The sequence below is a fragment of the Eubalaena glacialis genome, chromosome 1, assembly GCF_028564815.1.
Source record: "Eubalaena glacialis isolate mEubGla1 chromosome 1, mEubGla1.1.hap2.+ XY, whole genome shotgun sequence".
Lineage (NCBI taxonomy): Eukaryota > Metazoa > Chordata > Mammalia > Artiodactyla > Balaenidae > Eubalaena > Eubalaena glacialis.
The window spans coordinates 118,892,785-118,919,893 of NC_083716.1; the positions used below are offsets into that span (position 1 = coordinate 118,892,785).

Below are 27,109 nucleotides of genomic sequence, written 5' to 3' on the forward strand. Positions count from 1 at the left end.
GTATTTCAGTCTGTAGCTTCTCTCTGTTTATTTTGGTCATCTTTAATTTTTCTTTTTTTTTTTATCATTCCATAGCTTTTGGGGTAGAGATTTATTTTGGCTAGATTTATTCCTAGGTGTTAATTTTTATGCAATTAAAAATGGAAACATTTAAGATTTCCTTTTTTGGCTTGTTGTTGGTATAGGAATGTAATTGATTTTTTGCGGGGGGTGGGGAGGTACATTGTCTTTGTATTAATCAGTCTTGCTAAACTTACTTATTTTATAATATACCTGTAGATTTTCTGGATTTTCTACTTGCAATTTCCATTAGTAATGACAATTTAGCTTCTTCTCTATGAGTTTTATACCTTTAATTTTTTTTCTTGCCATAAAGCTTTAGCTAGGACCAGTGTTGAAAAGAAATTGCAGAATGGATATTTTTGTCCTGTTCCCCATATCAAAGGGAAAACTTGCAGTATGTCATCAAGTGTGATGCTTGGTTTGATACTTGGATCAAAATTTGGCTCTTTCCACCTTTTAGCTGTTGTGAATAATGTCGCTCAGAGCGAGTGTACAAGTATCTGTTGGAATCCCTGCTTTCACTCCTTTTGGGTTTATAGCCGGAAGTAGAATTGTTGGATCATACGGTGATTCTGTGTTTAATTTGGGGGACCTGCACACCGTTTCCCACGGGGACTGCACCACTGTGTATTCCTACCAGCAGTGAACGCACAAGAGTCCCAGTTTCCCCACATCTTCACCCACACTTGTTTTCCGTTTTCTGTTTCTGTTTTTTGGGGGATAGTAGTGACCCAGATGGGTGTCTGCTATTGCTTCTTGCCTAGCGTTGCTGACCTCTCCTTTTGATCTCCTTTTCAACTTATGTTAGTTCTATTTTTCTCTATCCTTGGTCTCTTACCTTTTCTTTTGAACTTTCCATCCTTTCGTCTCTCTGGGCTTCATTCTGGATTTTTTTCTGCAGACTGTTTCCTGTTTACTTCTCCCTTCGTCTATATCTAGTGTGTTTTTAAGCCCATCCATCGAGTACTTAATTTTGGATTTCTCTCTCCCCAATTTTAATCATGTGTTTTGTTTTCTTATACATAGTAAGAATTGTTATTTTAACATCTGTTTCTAATTATTCTCATACGCATAGTTCATATGGATCTTTGTTTCTGCTAGTTTTCATTTATAGTTGTCCTGTGTACCTGGTTGTCTTTGGTTGTGTTTTGGACATTGTATTTGAGAATTGTCTACAGAAGTAAATTGAGGACTAGACGAGGATTATGTACTCTCCATCCAGAAATGATTTGTGTTTTTATCTGCCAGGGGCTTTAGGGCACCAGCAATCTAATAAGATCATTTCTATCTGCTGTGAGGGATTGGCATTTTTCTGGGTCACCCAGATTCTTGGAAGCTGGCCTGCAGTACATCTGGAGGCTGTTTTATTTCCAATTCACTCTCCAAGTGTATAGCCATTTGGATTTCCAACCCAAGGTATAGGGGGTTATCTGGGCCACTAGTCTTTGAGGGTTCTGGAGTGCATGTTCTAGATCCAAGTGGTTGTCACAAGTAATCAATCCTCAGTGTCTTGGTTGCCCCATCCCAGTGTATAAATAGCCCTAGGGCAAAAGTAGACCGTTTGCTGTAGGCTCATCTCTCTGGATTTTAGTTTTCTTATATTTTGTGAGCCGGTAGCTCTTCTGTGCCTTCTTAGTTCTCTGATGTTTCCAAGAAGATGTTCTTTTACATGCTATCCAGCATTTGTAGTTGTTTTTAGCATGAGGGGTGGTCTGAGTTACTTAGCCATTATTACCTCCTTTTAAAAGCGTCTTTTAAAAGTTGCAGGGTAAAGGAACTGTGTTGGACCTTGAGAACACATCTGTTCCAAACTAATTCATCACTAGTCAATAAAGTAGGGCCTTATTGATCACTTACCATGAACCCGGTATTGTGCTATATGTTACAGAAATTTCGAGGAAATACAAGGCATGGTATACCGTACATTCAGGGAGTTTAGCTGGGGACACAAGCGTAAACTCAGAAAATTAAATAGAATATTGGAGGAGGTGCTCAAGGGTCACGCAGAGTTGACGGCCTAGTGAAAACTACGGGCAGAGTGGGTGGTGTGAGCCTGACCGTCTCTCTGCCTCTGTCCCCTCTCTCCTGGCCATCTTCCCCATGGTGGGCACAGGGCCCTGTCACTCCCGCTTTAGGTTCCAGCTCTTCGGTGGCTCCCCCACTGTGTTCAAGACCTAGCTGAGGCCCTTCCAGAGCTTCCTCCCTTGCCCCTCTCCCACACCTGTTCCCCTTCTCCCACCCCATGTGCTCTTCTCTCTGCTGGGAGGTCTTCTCTTCCTTTGGTGTGAGGCTAGGTCTTCAAAGCTTCTTAGCCTCGTGCAGTGAAACCCCTTCTGGGAAGCCTCCTCTGGGAAGCCAGCCCAGTCCCTTTCCCCAGGATTCATAGGCGTGGCCTCCCCTGACCTGAGTGAGTACCTATGTCCTCTGGCAGGGGCAGTGACAGTGCTCTGGTGCTAACAGCCAGCAGGTGAGTGGTCTGGCCCTTTCCCTGCACCAAGCACTATTTCAAGCACTTCACGTATATACACAGTGACCTAGGAGGTAGCTGTTACTGTTTCCCCCATTTAACAGGTCAGAAAACTGAGGCACAGAGAGGCTTCACACCTCCTAATTAGAGTGGTCTTCTGGGCAATGACTTTATTGATTTATCCCTCTCTTCACTAGGGAAACATAGAAGGGCCTGAGCTGTGAAGATAAACATGCGCGGTAGCGATTCCTTTCCTGCCCCACCGGGGCTGTGGCTAAGGGAGAACTGGACAAGTGTGTGCGGTGGTTGATGCTGCTGGAAGGGGGCCTGGACTGTGCGCCAGCCTCTCCCGCGCCTAGTTCTCTGGAGCTCGGCTGCATCAGTCAGCCTCGTCTGCCCGGACAGTCTCGGGACTCCCCCGTGTCTCTGGGTGGGACTTGAGGGGAACGTTGCTGTCTAGGATTTAGCCAGGGCTGCCCTGGTTGGACCTGCTAGCAAACCTTCATCCTGGAAAAGCTTTGAAGTCTGTTTCCCCCAAATTCCACGGGTAGCTAAACCGACATGGGCTGGCATATCTGCAAAGGCCATAGTCCTCTTGCAGCTCAGGCTTGAGGAATGATACTGAAGGCAGGTATTAATAGTTCTGCCACGAGGAACACTCCCACCTCCAAGCAGTAGTGCATCCAGAGAGAGGCTTAGGATTTCATCAGGAAAAAGCCAGTTCCAAATAATTGAGAGGCTGCTCTTTTTGTAAAATAAACTTAAATTTTTAGAACAGTTTTGGATTGACAGAAAAATCCCATCATATATCATTAACCTCTAACACTGGTGCGGTGTATTTCTTAAACTCAATAAAGAAATACTGGTAGATTATTGTTAACTAATGTCTGTAGTTTGTTCAGGTCTTAAGTAAGTTTTATCTGACATGCTTATCGATCCCAGGATCCCACTCAGGATGTGACTCTCCAATTAATTACTGTGGCTCCTAGGCTCCTTCTGGTTGTGACGATTTGGCTTCCCTTGTCTTTGACGACTTGGATTGTTTTTAAGTGTACTGATTAGGTATCTTGTAGGATGTCTTGTCTATTGGGATCTGATGTGGTTTGTGTGTTTTTAAGCAAACGATCACAGACCTTTTAATCACATATGAAGCATACGTACTTCCAACGTGATTTATGGTTGTTGATGTTGACCTTGCTCATCTGGTTGAGATACCATTTTTGAGGCTTTTCTCATCCTACGGTTAATTATCCCCCTCTACTTCTATGTTGTATTCTTTGGAAGGAAGTTAAAGCCTGATACCTAGTCGTCTGTAGCTCATAAGTCATTATTTTAAAGTGTTTTCCACCGTATCATTACAGACACAAACCTATCAAACAGCTCTTTCTATAAAAAAAACATTAAGACCTGCGTTTAAACATTTTCACGTTGCCAATCCCTTGCAAGGACAGTGCATGTACTGTGGTGACTAGTGGGCAAATTTTGATTACTTTGTTTTGAAGCAGTGGACTTGAAGCTGACTAGCAAAACTTAAAATTTTCCCTTTTACCGGTAGCAAAACGCAGGAGCAGGGAATTGCAAGGACTCACGATGATTATTACCTGAAGTAGTATTCAGTAACTTTAGAGTAGCTCTTACAAGCTTACACAGCGCAGAAGCGCTGCCTGCTGGCAAATAGTAACAAAGTTTGTAGGGCCCGCCGAGAAAAGAAACAAAGAAATCTAAGCTCTTTTGAAGTTGTTAGCGCCCTCTTGTAACAAAAAGTTATTTCATAATTATATTTATGCTGCTGGAGAAAACTGCTTTTGATTGTTCATATCGTGGAAAAGAGAAAATTCTTTTTTCCAAAAATTGCACCGAGGTAAAGCAGAGCTTTACTTGGTGCGAGTGTGTTGCATAGGCGTTAGCAGTACTGCCCTCGCTATACGCTCCTCGGACAGTAACGCAACCCCAAGAAAAGGATGGTTAGCGCCGTTGCCGCCCGCGCCCCAAGCAGCAGGCGCCAACACCGGGTAGGCTTGTGGCGACTAACCCGCGCATTCCGCCGCAGCCGCCCGGCAGCCGGCGCACCTCTGCTGATCTCGGCTTCCGAAGCTCACCACCAACTCCTCGTTTTCGGAGGCTTCGGAAGGTCGCAAAGGGGCCGCTCAGTGTTACCCAGAAGGCCACGCGCCAGCTGCGAGCTGATATGCATATGTGCTCTCCGCCGGGGCGGGGCCTGCAGAGGGCGGGGCCGCAGCGCGCTCTCCCACTCTCGAGGGGGGGCGCCCGGGACTCAGGCCGAGGCGGTGGGGTTTGATTCGTGTCTCGCCACCGACTATTTCGTGTTAGCGCTGTAAACAGCCCTTTCCGGCAAGCGGCCTCCTGACACCCGGCTTAACCCTGCGGGTCGGCGCACGCTCCGGCTCCCGGGCGGCGTCTGAGCCAGAGATGCGGAGGCGCCCCGGGAGCCGGCGGGCGAGGGCGCCGCGCCCCCCGCCGGCCGCTGACGGGGGCCCGCTGTTTGCCGTTGCAGGTGGTTCTCCTGGGCATGGACATCCTGTCCTCGCTGGTCACCCGGCTGCAGGATCGGTTCAAGGCACAGATCGGCACAGGTGAGCTCTCTCCTCCTCCAGCCCCCGGCCTTCGCTGGGTCTCGCCAAAGCTTCACTTGGCTGTACCCGCCTTACACCCTTACCCTCTAGTCCCCCGCCCCCCAGCCCGCCCCCACCTCCTCCTGCATCTTTAGATGCCACGGCTGCCCCGCTGCCCTCGCCCCCCTCCTGGGCGTGGCCTGATCTGCCACCTCCGCACACCTGCTGGCACCCCACCCCCATACCTTTCTGCTGGCTTTTTCCACCTCCCTGTGCTAGTACCAACTATTACTTTGGTTTCTTCCAATTAGCCACTAGGCTGTGGTGCCAACCAAGCCCTCCTTGTCCCTGACCCTTCCCTTTGAGAGGCATCGCTTTCTCTCTTTGAGAGTCCTGCAGATCCGATGCAGCTGTATTGTTAACAGATTATTGTTGCTATGACTGTTTTCACTTTGGTTGTAAATGTCATTTCAAGTGTGTGGTAAATGATCACTCTTATTTTGAAGGGAGAACAGAAAGTCAGAAAAATGAAATAAAAATAACCCCACGTTCCGTAGATTAAGAGATGATTTAATTCCCGACTTCTGGGCTTTGATGATGACAATACAAACACTAAGCGTCTCTGTTTGTGCAGGCATTTCCTTGTAGAATTTCTCGGTTTCGATTGGTACACGTGTATTTGTTCTTCTGCTAACCGTCTGGTCAGTGTGCACCTTTAGATAAAGTCACGAGCTCTTCCCACTCCGGTACAAACCGCCTATCTGCAAATAAAAAATCCCTCTTAGGAATTTGATGTTTTAGTAGCGTTCCACTTCCCCCTAAATTAGCTGATTGTTCGGGGCTATCTCTTGTAAAAGAAATGTGTATAGACTTTCAGAAGAAGCAAAGAAAATTGACCTCTGATACTCAGGTGCCCTTGGAGCAGCAGCGATGGCCCGCCCCCAGCCATGCGGAGGAAGGGCGGAGAGCTGCATTCTGTCTGATGAGCATGGGTGGATGTGATGTAAAAGTAAAAACAGATTGAGCCATAATGCCTGTTCCTCCCCCGCTCTCCTCCCCACTACCCCCTCCCCCCCCCAGCAGATGCGCTGGAGCCCCTCTGTCTAACCTGGATTTCCTTTTGTGTTGACTCTTTCCTGCCAAGGTCTTCCATCGACATCCATGTTAATAGCATTTCAGCAGCTTAAAAACATGCTGGGAGCTGCCTAGAGGAAGGTGGGGTAAGGAAGAAGACAAACAGTGTGTCCATGCAAAGGATTTTTGTAGATTCGCCTAGTAGCTCCCGTGGATGGATTTGAGCAGGAAGAATAGAGTTATAGGGGTTGGTGGGTTTAGAGTGATGTGCATCATTTAGGCCAGGATTTTGAAATACCTTGTTAATTGGAATATCCACAGTTGGTGACCACAGGCCACCAGACTAGGTTTTCATTTGATCAATTTGCATTTTAATTTCCAGTGCTGCCAAGTTTAATAGACAGACTGGGCGATGCTAAAGACTCTGTGAGGGAGCAAGACCAGGCCCTGCTGCTGAAGATCATGGATCAGGCTGCTAACCCCCAGGTGAGGCGGGGCAGGGCGGGGTCTGGGCCTGCGGGCTCGGGTGTTCCCGCAGAGCGCCAGTGGGTTTCAGAGGAAAATTTTCTTGGCGTTTCATCTGGCCCCTCTTCCCCGCATGGGATATTTAAACAATAAACTGCAGAAGGTATACCTTTGAATAAGTTAGTGGACTTAACATGGGTATCCAGTGCTTGGTTTGATCCATTAGAGTCGAGCTCATTTACATAACCGACTCTGCGCGTCTCTGAAAAGATGCAGCTGTGGTGTCGGGGCACTCAGAGGCCTGGCTGCAACCCTGGTCCCTGTCTGCTGGTGAGCTGGGGCTGCTGGGACGGACAGACAGGGGTCCAGCTGTCCATTGTTGGGGGGTGGGGCAGGGCGGGGAGGTGTCAGGAAAAGCCTTCCCAGGAAAGGTAAAGCCTGCATGGGCCTGAAAAGCTGAGCAGGTGTTTGGCTTGTGGATGGGGTGGGCACAGCTGTTCAAGCTGAGAGAGCAGTGTGAGTATGTGACCTTGGGCCTCATTTTCCTCACCCATAAAATGGGGACAATTTCACCTCCCTTTCAGGGTTGTCGGGAGAATTAAACGCAGTTGTATAAAGGAATGTGTTTTGACCATTTTTAACCTGACATACGAGCATAAGTTACCATTTTCCAGCAAGCTCTCGAGAGCGTTAAATGAGCTGGTGGAGGTGGGGAGGGCTTTGGTACCTGTTGCGACGTGTCCCCCCCCCCGACCCCCGTGGGCCCCGCGTTGGACGGGGCTGCAGAAGCTGCCCTCTCTCCTCTCCCCCCCGTCCTCTGCGCCTGCAGTACGTGTGGGACCGGATGCTGGGAGGCTTCAAGCACAAGAACTTCCGCACCCGGGAAGGCACGTGTCTCTGCCTGGTCGCCACACTCAACGCGTAAGTCTGGTGGGGCCTCAGGGTGTCCTCGGCTGAGCTTTTGCACCTGTAACTGTTAATTCTGAAATCATCACGAATCTACAGGAAGTTGTAGGGAAACGTCTTGGGAGGTGCCGCGCACCCACCTGTCGCCTTGCGTGTCTGTAGTGCAGGGTCCAGACCAGGAAGTTGGTGTAGATACGATCCACAGAGCTAGTTCAGGTTCTTCCAGGACACACACGTGTCGTGTGTGCGCAGCTCTGTCACGGGTGCAGCTCTGGGTAACTCACTGCCATGTTCAAGCTGCAGACCCGTACCTCGCCCCAGGCGCCCCCATGCTGCCACTCATGTGCTCTTCAGCTCTGCGATTTTATTATTTTATGAATGGAATCACACAGAATGTGACCATTTGAGATCGACCTTCCCCCCCCCACCCCAGCATAATTCCCTTGAGATTGCATACATCTTGTTGCCTGAACAGTAGTTTGTTCCTTTTTATTGATGAGTAGAATTCCCTGGTATAGACATATCATAGTGTGTTTAACCATTCACCCGTTGAAGGACATTTGAATATTTCCAGATTTTGGTTATTTCAAATAATGCTGTTGTGAACACACATGTACCAGTTTCTGCATGAACAGAAGTTTTCATTTCTCTTGGGTCAGTGCCCAATAGTACAATTGCTGGGTCATTTGGTAAATTCATCTTTACTTTTAAGAGAAACTGCCAAACTATTTTCCAGAGTTGTCTGTATCATTTTGCATTCCCACCAGCAGTGTATGAATGATTCAGTTTCTTCATTTCCTCGCTAGCATTGAATGTTACCACTGTCTTTAATTTTAACCATTTTGATATGCGTGTAGTGCTGTGTCATTGCAGTTTTAATTTGTGTTTCCCTAATGACTGTTGATGTTGAACATTTTTTTAAGTGCTTATTTGTAGGAGAGCCTTTTTTAAAATTAAAAATTACAAATCACCTTTTCTGATTACGAAAGTAATACTGTGTATGTCACAGAAAATTTACATAAAGAAGAAAATGATTATTGTCTATAATTCTGCCACCCTCAGATAATCACTGTTAACATGTAGCATTTTGTTCCAGCTTTTAGAGTTTTATTATTTTTAAAAACAAAATGGAGATTGTAACGTTTATATTACCTTACAAGTTTTCCTCTCTTAATGTGCTAGACTTTTCGGGACCATTAAATTCGGTCTCTGAAGCTTTTTTTTTTTTATTTTTTATTTTTTTTATTTTTTTTTTGGCTGCACCACATGGCATGCAGCATCTTAGTTCCCCAACCAGGGATCGAACCCTGTGCCGCCTGCAGTGGAAGCACGGAGTCTTAACCACTGGACTGCCAGGGAAGTCCCTGGTCTCTGAAGCTTTTAGAAAATGTCTCTAGCCTTTGCTTACTGTAGTTCCGCTTCTAAGAATTTGTCCTAAGAGAGTACTCAGGGAGGAATCAGGGAGAGTCTTGTTGACAGAGGGTGTCTGTGACAGCGTTTAGTTTATGGAGGTGAACAGCTGGAGATGGCTGAGCTGTCCTCCAGCAGGGCAGCGTTCAGCTGGCGTCCTCTCAGCCGTTTATCGCAGTCTGTCTTCAAGCGGTTATTAACTGAACGTCTGGTGTGGCAGAGAGCCGCACAGCAGGGAGATTAGGGGAGGACCCCGGGAGCCTGCCGGGTGGCTGAGCGCACTGAGTTGGCCAGAGTAGGGACCACCGCTGGATGCATGGCAGCGTCAAGACGGCAGGACCCCACGTGGGCGAGGCTGCGGCCGCGGCCTGCCAGCGAAGGGCTGGGCCAGGTGGAGGGACCCCAGCGGGGCGGCGGAGGTGGGGGCTTGTCCTGAGAGGCACTCACGGTTTAGAACTCTGTGCGGAGGGGCCGTGCGGGTGTGCGTTTAGTTTAGAAGCAGAGGGGGAAGGGTAAGGGGCGAGCCTTGGTGGGAGGTGGCGATGGGCCCCGGGAGGGAGGGAAGGAAGGGGTGAGAGGGCGGAGAGGCAGCGTGCTTTCCTGTCTTCCCACCAACAGTAAAGCACTGCTTTTGTTTTCAGCTCTGGAGCACATACCTTAACACTAAGCAAGATCGTGCCACATATATGTAACCTGCTCGGAGATCCAAACAGCCAGGTGAGTGTATTTAGTGAGAAAGAGAAATCATTGGTGCAGACAGTGGGGGTGCATTTCGGTTCTGGCTGGGACTTTATTTCTCTCTCTGGAGCTCCGGGTATTGGCTGAGCTGATGCGCGTTAGTGCCCAGTAGCATTTATCAGCGGCTTTGGTGGATGTGGGCCCGCTTTGCCCTCCTCTCCACCTTGGGATGGGCCCTCACTAGCCTGTAAAGTGATGTCATCAGACCAGCCTCCAAGAGAAGGTCACTCTGGTCACCATCTCTGCAGCTAGAGGGTGGGCGTGGGGAGGGAGCGACGCTGATGGCGGAGCAGCGGCCCGCTTCTGGGGTGGGAGAGGTGGGCTGGACAGGGCCTGCGGGGGCCTCTCGGAGGTGACAGAGAGGGCCCACGTTTTGTTCTGGGCGGTGGTCACATTGGTGTATATAACTGTGGAAACACCTCAGACTGACCTGTGCATGTTATTTTATGTAAAGTAAAACAAAACCCAAAAACGTCAAAGCACCACTTCCCTGGTGTCGGGGTGGGTGGGTGGGCCTTTGGTGAGCAGTGAGCAGGCAGCCCGGGCCCCGGAAGTGCCAGTTCCCTCCCAGGTCAGTTCTGGTTATCACCCAGAGCCCTGTCTGTCACGTTGGCTCACACACCTGGTTAGATAAGGGGCTGAAAGTAGGAACAGTAACTTAGAAAAGAAACATACACCTGCCCGGTGAACGGCATGGGATCGGAGTGCGCAGGTGCACCGGTAGGTGGATGTTCAGTAGGAAACACCGCGGGACCGCGTGACCCCTAGTGGTCTGGATCCGGCAGATCTGTGGATGCCTGGAGGGTTGGCGGCCCCCCTCCCCGCGCAGTGTTCAGGGGTGGACGGTGCGTGGTGGACAGCATCTCACTGTCAGTCTTGACTGGCGATGGCTAAAGTGCCCTCCGTAGACGACTCTGCTCTCCCTCCACCGTCCCCAGCTCCGCTCCGAGGGCCCTGGGGTCGCAGAGCCTCCCGTTCTCTCATCCTTTCTCCCTCCTCATCTCTGCCCTTGATTCCGGTTGTGTTTCCCGCTCCCTCTTTGGTGCTCTGCTGTGCTCCCCTTCCCGTCGCCGGCCGCTCCTCCCGCTCTCTCGCTCGCTGCCGGGCTGTGTCCCTGGTCTCCCTCACCTGCACCCACTTTCTTCTTTCCGTGCATCCTCTATCCAGCCTTCACTGAAAATATCTGACGTTGGAAATTTGAGTTTTAGATATTTTTATTTCCTGGATCATACTTTATGTTCAGCATCAATTTAAAAATAACTGAAGCTACTTTGTATTTTTTAAATTTTTGGCTACGCTGCGGCATGCAGGCTCTTAGTTCCCGGACCGGGGACCGAACCTGCACCCCCTGCATTGGAAGCGTGGAATCTTAACCACTGGGCCGCCAGGGGAGTCCCTAACTGAAGCTACTTTTAAAAAAGATTCTGAATTACCAGATGGACTACTTTGCCTTTTTGCCCCCTTAACGTCTTGTCTCCACTTTGTTTTCTGTGGAAAAAAGTCCTTTATGGGGGTCACTCCTTGAGGCTGTCACTGCTGCCACGTGGCCCCTTCGGTAGAGCAGGAGAGCCAGCTGGGCTGGTCGAGGCTCTTTGTTCCTCACTCGGGTGCCTACACTGGCCTGACAGGTGATGTGAGTATCCCCGCCTGCCTCGGAGAGGCAGCGTGCCGGGGTGAACGAGGCCGGGCTCAGTGGGCGGCTGTCAGCAGCCCGAAGTGGCAGCACCTGTGGCCAGTTTCCCACGCTGAGCATCCGAGGAGTCCTTAGGAGCGTTTACCCGCACGTGTGCGCGTGTGTGCAGACACAGACACGCGGGCCTCACCTCCCCGCACCCGGGGGCTCCACGCCCGCTCCTCTGATGCTAAATAGCTCACTTAATCATCCCTCCTTCCGGGGTGCGTGTGTATGTCACGTGTGCTTGTGCTCCTGACTTTATTTTCATTTTCTCGTCAGTCTTTCCTGCTGGTCTCTGAACCCTGAGGGTCAGGACTACCCCTGTCTCCTCTTTATCGCCCCAGGACTGCCTTCCAGTGGCCTTAGGACTGAGTAGACTCCCCATGGCTACTTGAGCGGTGTTCCCCCCTTAGCCATGGATGCCTCAGGCCGGAGAGGACAGTTGTGTGTTTTGCTGGTGCCGTCACTGCACTGGGCCCCCGACCTTGTGGTCGGCTTCCATCCAGCTCTCAGTCCTCTGCAGGGGTGAGTGAGTGAGTGAGTGTGTGTGTGTGTGTGTGTGTGTGTGTGTGTGTGTGTGGTGAGCCCTGCAAACAGTCCTGCCCCAGAGGCTGTGAGTCCTTTGATACTGGTCTGAATGCAGAGTGACTCAGCTTCTCGGAGCGGGCGCCCATGCCCAGGCTTTGTGTGGCTCAGGATGCTTTTGGCTGCTGAAAGTAACTCAAAATCCAACTCAGAATCACCAGAGCAGTGGGGAAAATGTATCATCCCGCGTATAGGGGGGGCCCGAGGTAGGGAGGCCCCCGGGCCTGTTATCGGCTCAGTGACATCCCCAGGACTGCGCGTCCCGCTCCACTTCTGCTGGGCTGCCCACCCCCGGGCTTTGTCCTCTGCAGCTCTGCTCATGGGCCCTGCGTGGTACAGCCCAGCCGCACGCGTGTCCCGCATGCCTGGCAGATGAAAGCCCGGTGCTCCTATGTGCCTCTCCTGTTTTCAGCTTTTCTAGATTGAAAGGTTCAAACGTAGGTAGAAGTGGAGAGAATGACGTACAGCATCCCCTCGGGCTCGTCCTCTGGCCTCAGCAGCTGACCAGACGAGGCCAGTTTACTTTCATCTTTTTCCCTCCCCCACCCCATTGTTTGGAAGCAAAATGTAGATTATTTTGAAGGAAATCTTAGACGTTGGTTCATTTAATTCTTGAATACTCTAAAGGGTAAGGGCTCTCCACCCCCGCAAGCCCCCTACATAACCTTAACACCGTTATCCCCTCCTGTCCCTCAGGAGTGCCTGATTCTCTGTGTCACTAAGTGCCCAGTCCACGTGCACATGCCCCTGAGTGTCCCTGCGTTTACCCTCTTCCGCAGAGTGGACAGCCGTCTTCCGGAAGCTTTGCTTAGGTTCCCTGTCGTGTCTCGTGGTGAGAGCCGCATCCCGTGCCGCGGTGTTAGCCCGCTGTCAGGGAAGGGACCAGGGTTATGGGGTGGCTTTACGCTCTGGAGACTTTATCTCCCGAGCCGAGAACAGGGCCAGGGAGGACGGGGCCGGGGCATCTGAGACACCTGCTCGATGGGGAGCCCCTTTGTCAGATAAGGAGAACTCCAGTTCTGCCTGCAGACCTCTGACTTCATAGCTGCTCAGCTGGCCTAGGGCAGGCAGAGGTCGCCTCCGCAGGGCCTTCCCCCGCTGCCTGCCGTCTGTTTTGCCGAGGAGTTTGATCCGCATCTTCAGAGTCTAGAAGCATCTTGGGGTGTCTGAGGGGCCGGCGCTGATCTCAGAGCTCTCCGCAGCTGGCCCTGGGCTGGCTGGCTGGCTGGGCTTAGGGGGGTAGGGGCAGGGGAAGGAAGCCCCCGCAGAGGGTTTGACTGGCACCTGAGGAATGGGCGGGCCTGGGACATCCTCTCTGTGGGCGGGTGGCTGCGGGGACAGTGTGGCTTTGGCCTCGAGGGGGTTTCCGGGTGCCCTCCCTGTCCCTGAGGGTGAAGTTCCCCCTGGAGTTTCCGCTGTGTAGGGAGCTCGTTCCTGGTGCCCACGTTGGGGTGTAGCGTGGTGCAGGGAGGTGACCGTGGGCCCCGGCAGGTGGCCAGCCCACCAGGCTCCGCCCTCCTCGTGTCACAGTCAGCAGTGGCCCTGTGAGTGAGGGCGTAGATTTGAAGGCCTCAGGCTCTCTGAAGCCTTCGGCCGGGGCCCGGCAGGTGGAGCTTAATGTACGGGGCCCTGGTCTTTTGCTGTCCTGGTGGCCTGAGCTCTTGGGGTCCTTTGCGTGGCGAGCCTGCGGGTGGGCGGAAGCGCGTGGGGCTCCCGTGGCGGCCTGTGGAGGGGAGCGCTGCGTGGTCCCTTCAGCCTGAACCAACTTGCTTTGAGGGGACGCCCCTTCTCAGCTGGGCTACGATACTTTGTAGTGCCGCAGACAATCTGTTCTTCTGTGATTCTTGAATCAAGGGTCCTTTAGACCCTCAGATGCTGTCTGGCCCTATAGCTTTCTAAGCCTGAGGAATAGCTATTTAAAGGTTAAGGTTGCTGGTCTGGGAGATGTAGATAATACCGGTCCCACCGGCCACTGTGTTTGAGTGCTTTATGCATATAAACACGGGGCACAAACCGCTGGCCTGTGTCTGTGCACATACACGTGTCTGCAGGATGACTTCACTTCGCGTGTGGAGTTTGGGTTTGTGAGTTGACATTTGGGAGGTGCGTATTTCTGAGTTTCCGCAGAAGAGTGAAGGTGGGGCAGAGCTGTACCTGTGCCCCACGGCTACATGCTGGCGGCCTCCTGCCCGAGGCTGGCATCCCCCTTCCCCCGCCAGCGGGTCCCGGGCCGGGGCCATTGGTCATCGTGCACCCACCCTGCTCCACGCATCACGTTACCTGCCTGGACCGTGTAGCGCCCCCAGTTTGGCGCGTAATAGGCAGTCAAATATTTGTTGAATTGAATCCATTTTTTTTCTTTCCATTATTTTTTTAAATCTCAAAGCAGCCTTCCATTTACGAAGGAGAAAATGGAGACTAAAAGAGTTTAAAACACAACATTGTAAAGCAGTTGTACTCCAATAAGGATGTATAAGTGAATGAATGAATGAATGAATGAAAGAGTTTAAATGCTTTGTCCAAAGTTATGCAGCCTCTAAATGGCCAAGTAAGTCCTCAGGCCTACTTTGACTCTAAGGCTAGTAATTTTATTAATTGATTGGATGAATGAATGAAAGATTCTTTAAATTCTATAGCGCTTTACAATTTCAGAAGTTTCACACATGATTTCATATAATCTCATAATAACCCCATTTCTCCTACCCCAATATTGCCCCTCCCCCCTTCCCTCTCCCCATTGGCACCACTACTTTGTTCTCTATATATGGGAGTCTCGCTCTTTTTTGTTTTATTCACTAGTTTGTTGTGTTGTTTGGATTCCACATATAAGCGATATGTTACAGTGTTTGTCTTTCTCTGTCTGACTTATTTCACTTAGAAGGCTAGTCATTTCTCCACTAAATCCCTTAAACTCTTCATAGCCCAGACTTTGTAAGTAGCAGACAGGGTATCGATTGCTCTTTAAAGGGGGTCCCCAGTGTGATCTGCTCTGGCTCTGAGCAGACGTCATCACTAGAAAGTAAGCAACGGCAATGCACTTGTCACTGATCCTCAAGACAGGGCATTGACTGCTTTTGTAAGATGTGCATGTTTCAATATGGAAATGTTTCCTAACATCAGAAATTATTTCCTCTCCAAAATAAACAGGTAATCTCTGTTAGTCAGCTCAGGCTGCTGTAACAAAGTACCATAGACTGGGAGGCTTAAACCACGGAAGTTTGTTCCTTGCGGTTCTGGAGGCCGGCAATCCCGGAACAGGGTGTCGGCGTGGCCGCACTCTACTGAGGATTCTCTTCCTGGCTCGAAGACACGTAGAGCTGTCTGGTGTCTCTCTTATAAAGACGCCCCTCCTATTATTATCAGGACCCACTCTTACGACCTCATTTAACCTTAACTACCTTCTTTACAGGCCTATCTCTAACTGCCATCATCAACATATGAATTGTTTCGGGGGCGGGTGGGTCACACACACAGTTTGGTGCATAGCATCAGGTTTTGGGTGAGAGGTAATAAGAACCTAGAATTTGCCTTTTTCTATCACAAGGGGGAAAATTGTAAGCAAAACTACCTATCGTATACCGCTGTTAAATCAAAGGGTAACTTGGCAGTGTTCAGAGCTGTAAACTGTTTGTACCCCTGCTTCTTTCCTCTCTGTTTCTTTGATTTCATTGCTTGAGACCAAATCTGCAGTCGTGGTTGCTCTCTTGTCTTTGCCGGCTCTCCTCCCCTCGGCACCCCTGGGCACCCCACAGGCTGGCCTTGAGTCCATTGGATTTAAAAACTTTTTTTCTTCCCACCTTTCTATTGGCAAAATTTTAGACCTATAGAAAAATGGAAAGGGTAGTATAGTGAACACCCATATTTACCATTTAACTTTTGTCACGTTTGTCTTATATCTCAACGTGTATACACACATATGTACACACACACACACACACACACACACAGAGAAATAGACCTTTTTTCTTGAACCATTCGAAAGTATCTAGCACACGATCTTTTTACTCCTAGGTACTTCAGTGTGTGTCTGCTAACAACAGGGATATTTTTGTGTAATCACATGTCGTTTTCATATCCAAGAAATTTAACATTGATACAACTATAATGTTTGGTACACACACAGCCCATATTCAAATTTCCCTGTTCTGTTTTTTTTTTGTTTTTTTTTTAAGTCCATTCTGTCTCTCGAGCCTTACATATCGCAACCTTTCTTTTCCTATCTGTGTTTGGCCAGACCGCTGCCTTGCTCTTCCTCAAGTGTATGCCTTGCTTCTCTGCTTTCATGCCTCTGCGCAGGCTGCTTACCTTGTTTGGAGCCTGTCTCGTTCCATCTTTCCCTGGTAAAATGCTGTGTTTCTAAATACATTTTAAGTGGTTCCTTCCTCTTCCGTAAACTGTTTCTTGGTATCCTCTGGTGTGCTGTCTCCCTTCCCTAAACTATGTGAGCTCTTTGTACTCTTGTATAACGTTTATTACATCCTGCCCTGTGTTAAATGTAGAATTTATGGACTTTTTTTCCCATCTCCCTTTTAGAACTATGAGCTTCTTGAACGCAGTCTCCGTGTAGCCTCTACCATCCTTTTTTGTTGCTCCCTAAGTATTTGTTTATTTGACCTACATCCAGAATGCTTTACATGGTGTTTTATTTTTAGAATAATTCATTTATTTGTAGTGTTTTCTATTTTGGAGAGGTGGTCTGGTTTCCAGACATCGTCTTAAAGGATGGAAAGAACTAAGGGGTGTGGACTTTAGCAGGTACATAGGGATGGGATCTGAATTTTTTCCTGCTCTTTGGAACTGTGCCCACAGAGTCAAAGCTGTCAAACACAGCTGTGTCTAGTCCCATGCCTCTGAGGGGTTGTGTTTAGAATCGCGCTGGTGAGTGGGTGATAAACTTGGGGTGTTGTATAGCCTGTTGTGTCCGCAGCAGGAAGTGCTGGGGAATGACACAGAGCAGCTGTAAGATCTCTTCTTTTACATCTAGGTTCGAGATGCAGCAATAAACAGCTTAGTGGAAATTTACAGACATGTAGGAGAACGTGTGAGGGCAGATCTCAGTAAGAAAGGATTGCCACAGTCCCGGTGAGTTCAGACTTTTTTCCTTTCTTCTGCTCTTTCCCCCTGTACTCTTTCTCAGCTAACGTCTTCGTTTGCACTGCTTATTTTGTTGTGGTAATTTTACTGAAAGAATATATGGTGAGAGGATCGGTGGATGGAGATCTCACCCAGATCACGTGTCAGGGGCCCCCTTTCATTCCACTTGCTCAAAAGTAAGACTTTCTCACCCAGACATCTAGCCAGGTCCCCTGCCACATACCCATTTTAGAAGCATATTTAAAAGTGTTTGGTGTTGGAAGATTCAGCGTTCTCTCGGTTCATACGGTTCTACATTTTGTATACACACGACACCTAGTATAGCAGGGGCTTGGAAAATATTTGTTTGAATGAAGCCTTTCCAGGATGAGTCTGGATAGAAATATATAAGTAATAATTCTGGAAAACATCTTTGAAATGATAGCTTTCTGGTCAGGAATGCCAGTCTCAATGTCCAAGTCTCCAGTGCAAGGAGATCAGTGTCTTACCACATCCAGGACAACTTGAGTCCACAGATGTTTCTGTCGTAGTCAAAATTTTAAAAATAATGAAAAATCACTCATCTATGATTTTACCTACGACGGAGAAATCTTACACCAAATGAATTCTAAGCCTTTTGCCCGTCCAATTCCATTGTGGGAGAAAGTGATGTGAAAATCCTGGGAAGTTAGGCCTGGATGGGACTCACAGAGCGGCTTGTCTGGGCCTGTCACTGTGTCCACGGGGACAGCAGAGGCCCGGCGGCAGGAAGTGGCTGGAGAGATCCCCCAGCTAGGAAATCAGGGCTCAGACTGAAGTCCTGTTCTTCGTTTTCTCCACCCCGTTCCACAAAAGAGCTTACGGACTCTTGGGCATCTCGATGTGGGATGGAATGTTGAAATATACAGGAGCCCCATCTGCCGTGATGCCCCTCAGCCAGGTGCGACGGAAGTGGGCCACTTAACTTACCCTGCAGTCGGGGTGCCTGGAGCACCTGGGGGGCGGGCATCTTTCTTTGTTGAGAGTCACATCTGACCCCAGTGTTGTTCTCACCATGGCCCCTGTAATTTTTTTTTTTTTTAAGCACTACAAGACTTTATAATGGTGCTGGAAATAGTCCATGCTAGCAAACAGTGTGATCCATGAGCCCTGGGGGAGGGGTCGGCAGGAAGTGTGGCAGAGACCACCCGTTTATACCGAGAGCCTTTCAGTGGGGACAGAGTCAGCAGATGAGAATACAGTGACTTTACGTGTTTTTTGCAAGAGGCAATCTGTGAGAACAGGGGTTTTTAATTCCTGTATTTCATGAACCTCAACCTTCTGGTCTTTGAATAGATGGTGAGAACACTTAGGAGGGAGCTGCACTAGAAAGTACTGACCGGGCTGTTAGGGAAAACTGGAGGGTGCAGATGAGCAGGAGGGCAGCGGCGGGTGCAGGGATGGCTATTTAGTGATGACGTCACCAGCATCGTCGGGGAAGCAGGCCTTGGGCAGCGAGACCCTCTCCTGCTCCCGCATGGCATCACCACGCTGAGTAGCTCACGGTGAGCCTAGGCCGTGACCGGCCCCGTCTTCCCCGTGGGATTCGGGGGTCGTGTCTGACAGTCGCTCTAGCAGCCGACGGCGGGGAGGCGACATGGTGAAACTGAGATCTAGAGAGCTGAGCACAGGAGGCAGCTCGCTCCGTAGGCCTGCTTGCGGGGGTGGCCGGGGGCTTGGATGTGGGGGGCTTCCACCATTTCCACAGAGTGGGCCGGGGGTGGGGGGTCTCTTGCTGCAGCCCGGCCGGGGCATGGCTGCCCGCCTGCTTTCCCGCGGGGATCTGGCGATTGCGGAGCCTTAGGCCGGGAGTGCCTGGGTGACCAGCGCCCGTAAACCCTGCATTCAGACTCAATGAGCTCTCCCGGTGGCCGGCGTTCCATCTGCGGCGTCACAGCTTGTGGCTGGGGAATTCAGCGTGTGACTCTAGTGGGAAGCTTGCTCGGGTTTCTGTGGACCTCACCCCACACGTCCTTTCTTTTTGCTGATTTTCCTTGTGCGCTTTTACCGTAATGTTCACAGCTGGGAGCGTGGCTCTGTGCTGAGTCCTCCTAGTGAATCATGAAACCTGGGGTGGTCTTGGGGACCCCCCACGGAGAGTGGTTCAGGTAAGGTCCTGCCCAGAGCTGGGGTTAGAACCTTCTCTTCCAGATTCCCAGTCATGTGGTTTCTTTCCCCCCGTCACCCCCCCACCCCCTTTAAAAAGGAAATATTAAATAAATATTAAAAAGAAACTACAGAAGAGTTAGAGCCTCTGTGAACAGGAATGAGAGTTTCCATTATCTCATATTAGCTAAAATCCTTCCTAAAAATTCTGGACCGAAAGGAGAGGGTGAGCCTAGGGAAATGGACCCACATCTTTACAGCCATTATTGTAAAAATCTGGCAGACACACAGTACTTGGAGAACTAGGCTGTTAGTTCTTTAAAAACTGTAGTGAAAGGATCGGAAACTTCATGTTTCTTTGTATTTATGACAAGACAATTACGTGGGATCTCGCACTGTGAGGGCCAGAGGCTCCGGCCGCCACCTTAATTTTGTTAGGGACCGTCTCCAAATGGAACAAGACATGGAAAGGATCTCCTACTGTTGTTTGGGAAATTCAGTATCTGCTATGTGTGGCTCCAAGTGGCTGACTGGAATACTTGAATATTCTAGACTTCTTTTACGTCATTACAGGGTTTTTTTGTTACTGTGTGAGAGCATAGGAGAGTCTTCAGCTTGGCAAGATTCCATAGCACTAACAAAACATTGTGGAATTTGCTTAATGTTTTCAAAAACTTGTGTATAGTCCTGGAATAAAAATGTTATCCTCTTCCGAGTTTGTTCATTGAGTGAGTGCTATATTTGAGAAGAAGATTAATTGAATCTCTAGGAAATACGTGATGAAAAAGAATGCCTTCCTAATGTCAGCTACCTGACTTAGGGAATAAGTAATGATCTGATTTTGGCAGTAGTTTTCTTTGCCCATTTCACAGCTGGGAAAAGAGACTCGTACGTTCTCAGCTTCACTTTGGAGGAGCTGGAATCATGCTTTGGGGCCATGTGTTCAGTAGTTATTGGAGTATGTCATCTGCTGGCTAAAGTCACGTTCCTCCCGAGAAGGGAGTGGAGAAGTTCGGCCCAGTCTTCATTTTAGGAGGTGTCTCCCCTCCGTGGGGTGTCAGCACAGCTGAGCTGCGAACTTCATCAGCGTAGTATTTGGCCCTTTTCCGTTGTTTTACACGTATTGTTTTCACAGTTCACACACGTGATGTGTTCAGAAAACAAGTACTACAGGATTCACTTCTAGCTGTCCGTTGTACAAGGCCATACGCTGTAGGATATTTGTGAGGTGTGCTTGGAACTAAGGAAAACGTCAGTAGGTGCCCTGTCACTCACTACCCAAGGCTTCCCTTCACAGACAGGTGCTGTCAGCCTGCGTGCACACTCACTGTCACCCCACTGTATGTGCCAGAATATATTTCCATTCCATATGGTGTATTTTAGTTTGCGAAGCTTTGGTAAAAAGATCACTGGTATTAACTTTATTCTGGAACCATCACCTGGGAACCAAGCTCCTGAAACAGCAGCAGCTTTAAATCTGATGATAGGTTAAGATAGAACTGAAGATAGAACTGAAGCATGTCAGTGGATGCATTGTAACTATTTGTTAAACTTTTCCTTCTTGTGAACCTACAGTTTTGAATAGCTCTCATAATATTTGTTCATAAAAATTGTATAAACATTCACTAGCCATTATTATCTCATGATTGTATTGTTAAGGGGAGAATTGAGGCTTTCTTATTTTTAATTTTAATTTGCTTGCTAAAGCTTTGTTGTTATAGGGAGGACCCAGGGCAAAAGCAGATGAGAAATGTGCTCTGTAATACCCCCTCTCATTTTTAAATTTTATTTTCTGTCATTCATACAGAGAGAGTTGACTAGGTTTACAAGATACATTGAAAAAGGCAGTTCCTTATCTCTCCTGCCATTTTTCCTTAGAGGCAAACACCGTCAACTGTTTTTACTGACTGTGTTGTATCTGTTGCTCTGCCTCTAAATACTGTGCATGCACTGCTGTTTCGTAGTTTTGTGTCAATCTAAGAATTTTACTTCCCATTACGGAGGGTGAATTTCAGCTCTCTTTCCTCCTACCCTCCCTCAGGTGCACTTACCGTCTCCTCATCCACCAAACGTAGTCATGTTTTCATTTTGATTAGGACAACATTTAGTTGATTCTCTGGCTGTGTATGCTGTTCACAGCTCCCTATTTATGTTTGGTGAACTTTGATGACTTTACCGTCGCTCCCCACCCCCCGTGCACCCTGTTTCCCTGGGTTAGTGTCTTACCTTCGTCTGCGTGGTTGTCTGCATGCTCCTCTTGCACCAGTGCTGTCTACCCACTGCCGAGTCGGGGACGTCTCCTTGACCCCGCCCTCCCAGTCCACAGCAGCCGCCTCCACTGCCTCCCGCTTACTTTATCATCCTCCGGGGACTGCACTGCACCTTTCTCTGCAGGTGCACCTGCTGTTTCTTGGAGACGACGTCTTTCTTGGTTTTGTCCCTCATCATAGTGGTGCGTATCCTCCAGTAGCTTTCTGATAAAAGATATGGAGAAGGAAAGTTTTTTGAGTCTGAGAATATTTTTATCCTATCTTGGTACTGATAGTTTGTCAGGGTTTAGAGATCTAGGTTGGAAGTCCTTTTTTTCCTCCAGAATGTTGAAGTTCGTGCCCCCGCTCCCCTGCTTGTGTCCCAGCTTTCAGTGTTCCTAGTGAGAACCCAGTCATTCTGATTCTTTATCGTATGTCGAGAACTTCGGTTCTCTTTGTCCTCACCATTTGTCTGAAGCTTTATGATGATGGGTCTTATATGAGACACTTTTCATTTCTTGTTGTGCACTTGGAGGGCCTTTCAGGCTGGAACCTCATACTGTCTAGATCTGGGCAAGTTTCTTTAAAAATATAATGACCGCTTGGACTAGTTGGTCTTCTGATTCTCTTATTTTTCTCTCCCATTTATAGCTTCACAGTTTTGCCCTGTGAGTAATGCTCCTGTGAAAATGGGTGTACAAATATCTGTCCCATCCCCTGCTTTCAGTCCTTTTGGGTGTGAGCTTTTTGAGGAACCGCCATTCTGTGCTGCAGCTGCTGCACCTTTCCGCATTGCTGTCTGCAGTTGTTACCTCCTGTTGTGTTGTGTTGTGTTGTGTTGTGTTGAATAACCGTCCTAATGAGTTTCTCGTCGTGCTTTTGATCCTCATGGAGTCTTTGTGGGACCTTTGTTGAAAATCAGCTGACCACTAATATAAAGGTTTCTTGGGAATTCCCTGGCGGTCCAGTGGTTCAGAGAGCCCGGGTTCGATACCTGATCAGGGAACAAAATCCCATAAGCCACGCGGGGTGGCCAAAAAAAAAATTTCTTTCTGTAATCTCAGTTCTATTCCATTGATCTGTATGCCTGTCCTTCTACTGGTAGCACACTGTCTTGATTAATTTAACTTTGTAGTAACTTTTGAAATCACGTTTGTTCTTTTAAAGGTTGTTTTGGCTGTTCTGGGTGCCTTTTGTGTCCATGTGAATTTTATGATGTATTTGTCAATTTCTGCCAAGAAGCTGGGATTTTGGTAGGAGCTGAATCTGTAATGAGTTTGGGGAGTGTTGCCATCTTAACAACATTGCCTTCCGGTCCATGAACGTGGAATGTCTTTCCATTTTTAAAAGTCTTTCATTACTTTCAGCAATTGCTTAGTAGTGTCCAGTGGACACGTCTTACACTTCCTTTGTTAAATTAATTCCTGTGTACTTTCTTTTGGTGCTATTGTAAGCAGAATTTTTAAATTTCAATTTCAGATGGTTCATTGTTAACATAGGGAAATACAGTTGATTTTTTTGTATTGATCTTGAGTCCTGCAACCTTGCTGAACTCCCTGGTTCTAATGGTTTTGCCGTGGACTTCTTGGGATTTTTAAATACAAGACATGTCGTCTGCCAGTAGAGAGGGTTTATTTCTTCCTTTCTAATCTAGGTGCCTTTTATTCCTCTTGTTTTGCCTAAAAGCCCTGGCTGGAACTTCCAGTAAGATGCTGAATAGAAGTGCTGAGAGGGGACAGCATTGTCCTGTTCCTGATCTTAGAAGAAAAGCTTTCAATCTCACACCATATTTTATAATGTTAGCTTTGGGTTTTTTTCTTTATGACTTTATGAGGTTGATAAAGTTTTATTCCTAGTTTCTTGAGTGTTTTTTATCATGAAAGGATGTTGGATTTTGTCAAATACTTTTTCCGCATCTACTGAGATGATTATGTAACTTTGTTTTTTATTCTATTGATATGTTGTATTATATTAATTGATTTTCAGACATTAAACCAACTCTGCATTCCTAGGACAAATCCCACTTGGTTATGGTGTACAACTCTTTTTATTTCTGCTGGATTCGTAAGGAGTATCAGTCTGTACTTTTATTATGATGTCTTTTCTGGTTTTGTTGTTACTGCAATATTAGCCTCATAGAAAGCATTCCCTCCTCTTCTATTTTTTAGGGGTATATATATATTTCTTTAATTAGTAGACTTATTTTTTAGAGCAGTTTTCGTTTTATAGAAAAACTGACTGGAAAGGACAAGAGAGTTCCCTTATTCTCGCCTCCCCCGCCCACAGTTTCTCCCATTCTCGTCTCTATTTTGAAAGCGTTTGTGAAGGATTGGTGCTAATTCTTTTTTAAACATTTGTTAGAATTCACCAAAGGTGAAGCCATTTGGGCCTAGGCTTTGCTTTAGGGATGCATTTTTGATTCCTGAATTCAATTTCTTTACTTGTTATAGGTCTATTCAGATTTTGTTTCTTCTTGTGTCAGTTTTGGTAGTTTGTGTCTGTCCAGGAATTTGTCCATTTTATCTAAGTTATCTAATTTTTCACATACTGTTGTTCATAGTGTTCTCTTGTGATCCTTTTTATTTTTGTAAGGACAGTGGTAATGTGCATTCTTTCATATTTTTATTTCAGTAATTTGAGTCTTCTTTCTTCTGATCTATCTAGCTAAAGGTTTCTCAAATTCGTTGATCAAAGAACTGACTTTTGGTTTGTTGATTTTCTCTATTGTTTCTCTCTTCCCTATTTCATATATTTCTACTCTAATCTTTCTTATTTCCTTCCTTTTGCTTGATTTGGTTTGCTTTTCTTTTCCTCTCAGTTTTTTAAGGTGAAGGTTAAGTTATTGATTTGAGATCTTTGTTTTAATATAGGCATTTATTTGGCTGCATTTCATAAGTTTTGGTATGTTGTGCTTCTTTTTTTTGAAGTATAGTTGATGTACAATGTTACATAACTTACAGGTGTACAATACAGTGATTCACAATTTTTAAAGGTTATACTCCATTTATAGTTATTATAAAATACTGGCTATATTTCCTTTGTTGTACAATATATCTTTATAGCTTATTTTATACCTAATAGTTTGTACCTCTTAATGCCCCTATATTGCTCCTCTCCCTTTCCTCTTCCCACTGGTAACCACTAGTTTGTTCTCTATATCTGTGAGTCTGTTTGTTTGTTTGTTTGTTATATTCACTAGTGTTTTTTTTTTTTTTTTAGATTCCACATATAAGTGATATCATACAGCATTTGTCTTTCTCTGTCTGACTTATTTCACTTGGTATGTTGTACTTTCATTTTCATTCATCTCAAAGTAGTATCTAATTTCCCTTTTATTTTCATCTTTGACCTGTTTGTTATTAGGGCGGTTTTGTTAAATTCCTGCGTTATTTGTAACTTTCCCATTTCTATTTATTATTCATTTCTAATTTTATCCTATTGTGGTCGCAGATCATAATTTCTGTGTTCTGTGGTTTCGGTTCTTTGAAGTTTATTGGGGCTTGTTTTATGGCCCAGCAGTGGTCTGTCCTGGAGAATGTTCCATGTGCACTTGAGAAGAATCTGTATTTGAAATGTGCAATATTGAAGTCTTCTGTTAATACTGATGAATTACCTAGTTCTCTCTTCAGTTCTGTCACTTTTTGTTTCATATGTTTTGGGGCTCTGTTCTTAGGTGCCTATAATTATGTCTTTCTGATACATTGATCCTTTTATCACTGTAAAAATGTCCTTCTTTGTCCCTGGTAGCAATTTTTGTCTTGAAGTCTATACTGTCTGATATTACTATAGACACCCTAGGTCTGTTTTGAACACTGTTTGCATGGATTATCTTTTTACATCTTTTTACTTTCAACCTTTGTGTCTTTGTGTCTAAAATGAATCTCTCGTAGATAGCATGTAGTTGGGTCTTGTTTGTTTATTCAGCCTGAAAATCTTTGCCATTTAATTGAAGTGTTTAATCCATTCATATTTAATGTAGTACTGATAAGGTAGACTTTATTTCTGCTATTTTATTTTGCTCTTTGTGTTCTGTATGTTATGACTTTCTTGTTCCTATATCCTTTCATTACTGCCTTATTTTGTAATAAATAGATATTTTCTAGTGTGCCAGTTTAATTTTCTTGCTGTTTGTTTTATGGAATTATTAGTGTTTGTTCTGGGGATTTCAATTAACATCTTAAATTATAGCAGTCTATATTATTATTATTAATTTTAGTATTAAAAACTTTACTCCTACATAGCCCTATTTTCTCCCCTCCTCTCTATTGCTATTCTTGTTATACAAATTACACCTTTGTACATTATAAGCTAGCTAACATACAGTTTTATAATTATTGCTTTATGCAGTGTCCTTTTAAGTCATGTAGGACCAGAGAAGGGTTAACAACAAAAAAATAACATTTGTACTGTCTTTTATGTTTACCTGTGTTTTATATTTACCTTTGTAGTTTTTCATCATCTCTTGTGATGTGTGGGGGATTGGTTCCAGGACCCCCTGTGGATGCCAAAAATCCATGGATGCTCGAGTCTCTTATATAAAATGGTGTAGTATTTGCATATAACTTATGTACATCCTCTTGTGTGCTTTAAATCATCTCTAGGTTACTTGTAATACCTAAACACAATGTAAATCCTATGTAAATAGTTGCTGGCATGTGACAAATTCAAGTTTTCTTTTTTGGAACTTTCTAAAATTAAAAAAAAATCTATTTGGTCCACAGTTGGTTGAATCCCCAGATGTGGGACCCACAAATATGGAAGGCTGACTGAACTTTTACTGGTGTTCTTTATGTCTTCATGTGGATTTGGGCTCTTGTACTGTGTCCTTTCATTTCAATTCGAAGGAGTCTTATTTTATTTTTCACTTATCAAGAAATGTCCTAAATGCTCCTTCATCCCCCCCCATGCCCCAAGTCTGCACTTTATTATATTGGTAGTATGGCTTCATGTAAAGACTGAAGTGTCTTTGGTCCAGAGAGGATTCTCCGCTTCATTTTTGAAGGGTGATTTTGTTGGATATAGAATTCTTGGTTGAGATGTTTAGTTTCAGGACTTTGAATATATTATCCCACAGCTGCCTGGCCTCCATTGTTTTTTGTTTTTTGTTTCTTTTTTAACATCTTTATTGGAGTATAATTGCTTTACAATGGTGTGTTAGTTTCTGCTTTATAACAAAGTGAATCAGCTATGCATATACATATATCCCCATATCTCCTCCCTCTTGTGTCTCCCTCCCACCCTCCTTATCCCACCCCTCTAGGTGGTCACAAAGCACTGAGCTGATCTCTCTGTGCTATGCGGCTGCTTCCCACTAGCTATCTATTTTACGTTTACCTCCATTGTTTTTAATGAAAAATGAGTTACTAATCTTATTGCGGAGCCCTTGTACGTGATGAATGGCTTCTCTATTGTTGTTTTCAAGGTGTTCTCTTTGTCTTTTCTTTTAATCCTTTGCTTATTATGTGTCTAGGTTAGGATCTCTTTAAGTTTATCCCATTGGGAGTTTGTTGAGCTTCATGAATTTAGAATGTTTTTGGTCATTATTTCTTCACATATTCTTTCTGTCCTTTTTCCTTTCCCCTCTCCTTCTGGGATTCCCATTAAGTGTATGTTGGTATAGTAAGAAGATAATCTCTGAGGCTCTGTTTATTTATTTATTTATTTTTCCTGTTCATTTTTCTTCTGT

General features: G+C 46.4%; 1 protein-coding gene and 1 non-coding gene across 2 annotated transcripts in view; one reads left to right on the forward strand and one right to left on the reverse strand.

Annotated features, from left to right (window-relative positions):
* Positions 1-27,109, forward strand: part of CLASP1 (cytoplasmic linker associated protein 1) — a 268,149-nt gene that overhangs the window by 82,509 nt on the left and 158,531 nt on the right. Inside the window, exons 5-9 of the mRNA XM_061183060.1 lie at positions 5,046-5,124; positions 6,560-6,663; positions 7,472-7,563; positions 9,600-9,675; positions 16,941-17,038. Of these exons, the coding sequence (XP_061039043.1) occupies positions 5,046-5,124; positions 6,560-6,663; positions 7,472-7,563; positions 9,600-9,675; positions 16,941-17,038 (449 nt within the window). The remainder of the gene's footprint in view (positions 1-5,045; positions 5,125-6,559; positions 6,664-7,471; positions 7,564-9,599; positions 9,676-16,940; positions 17,039-27,109) is intronic.
* On the reverse strand, positions 4,371-4,496 carry LOC133079388 (U4atac minor spliceosomal RNA). Its single transcript, XR_009698180.1, has one exon. It is a non-coding gene; the product is annotated as a U4atac minor spliceosomal RNA (small nuclear RNA).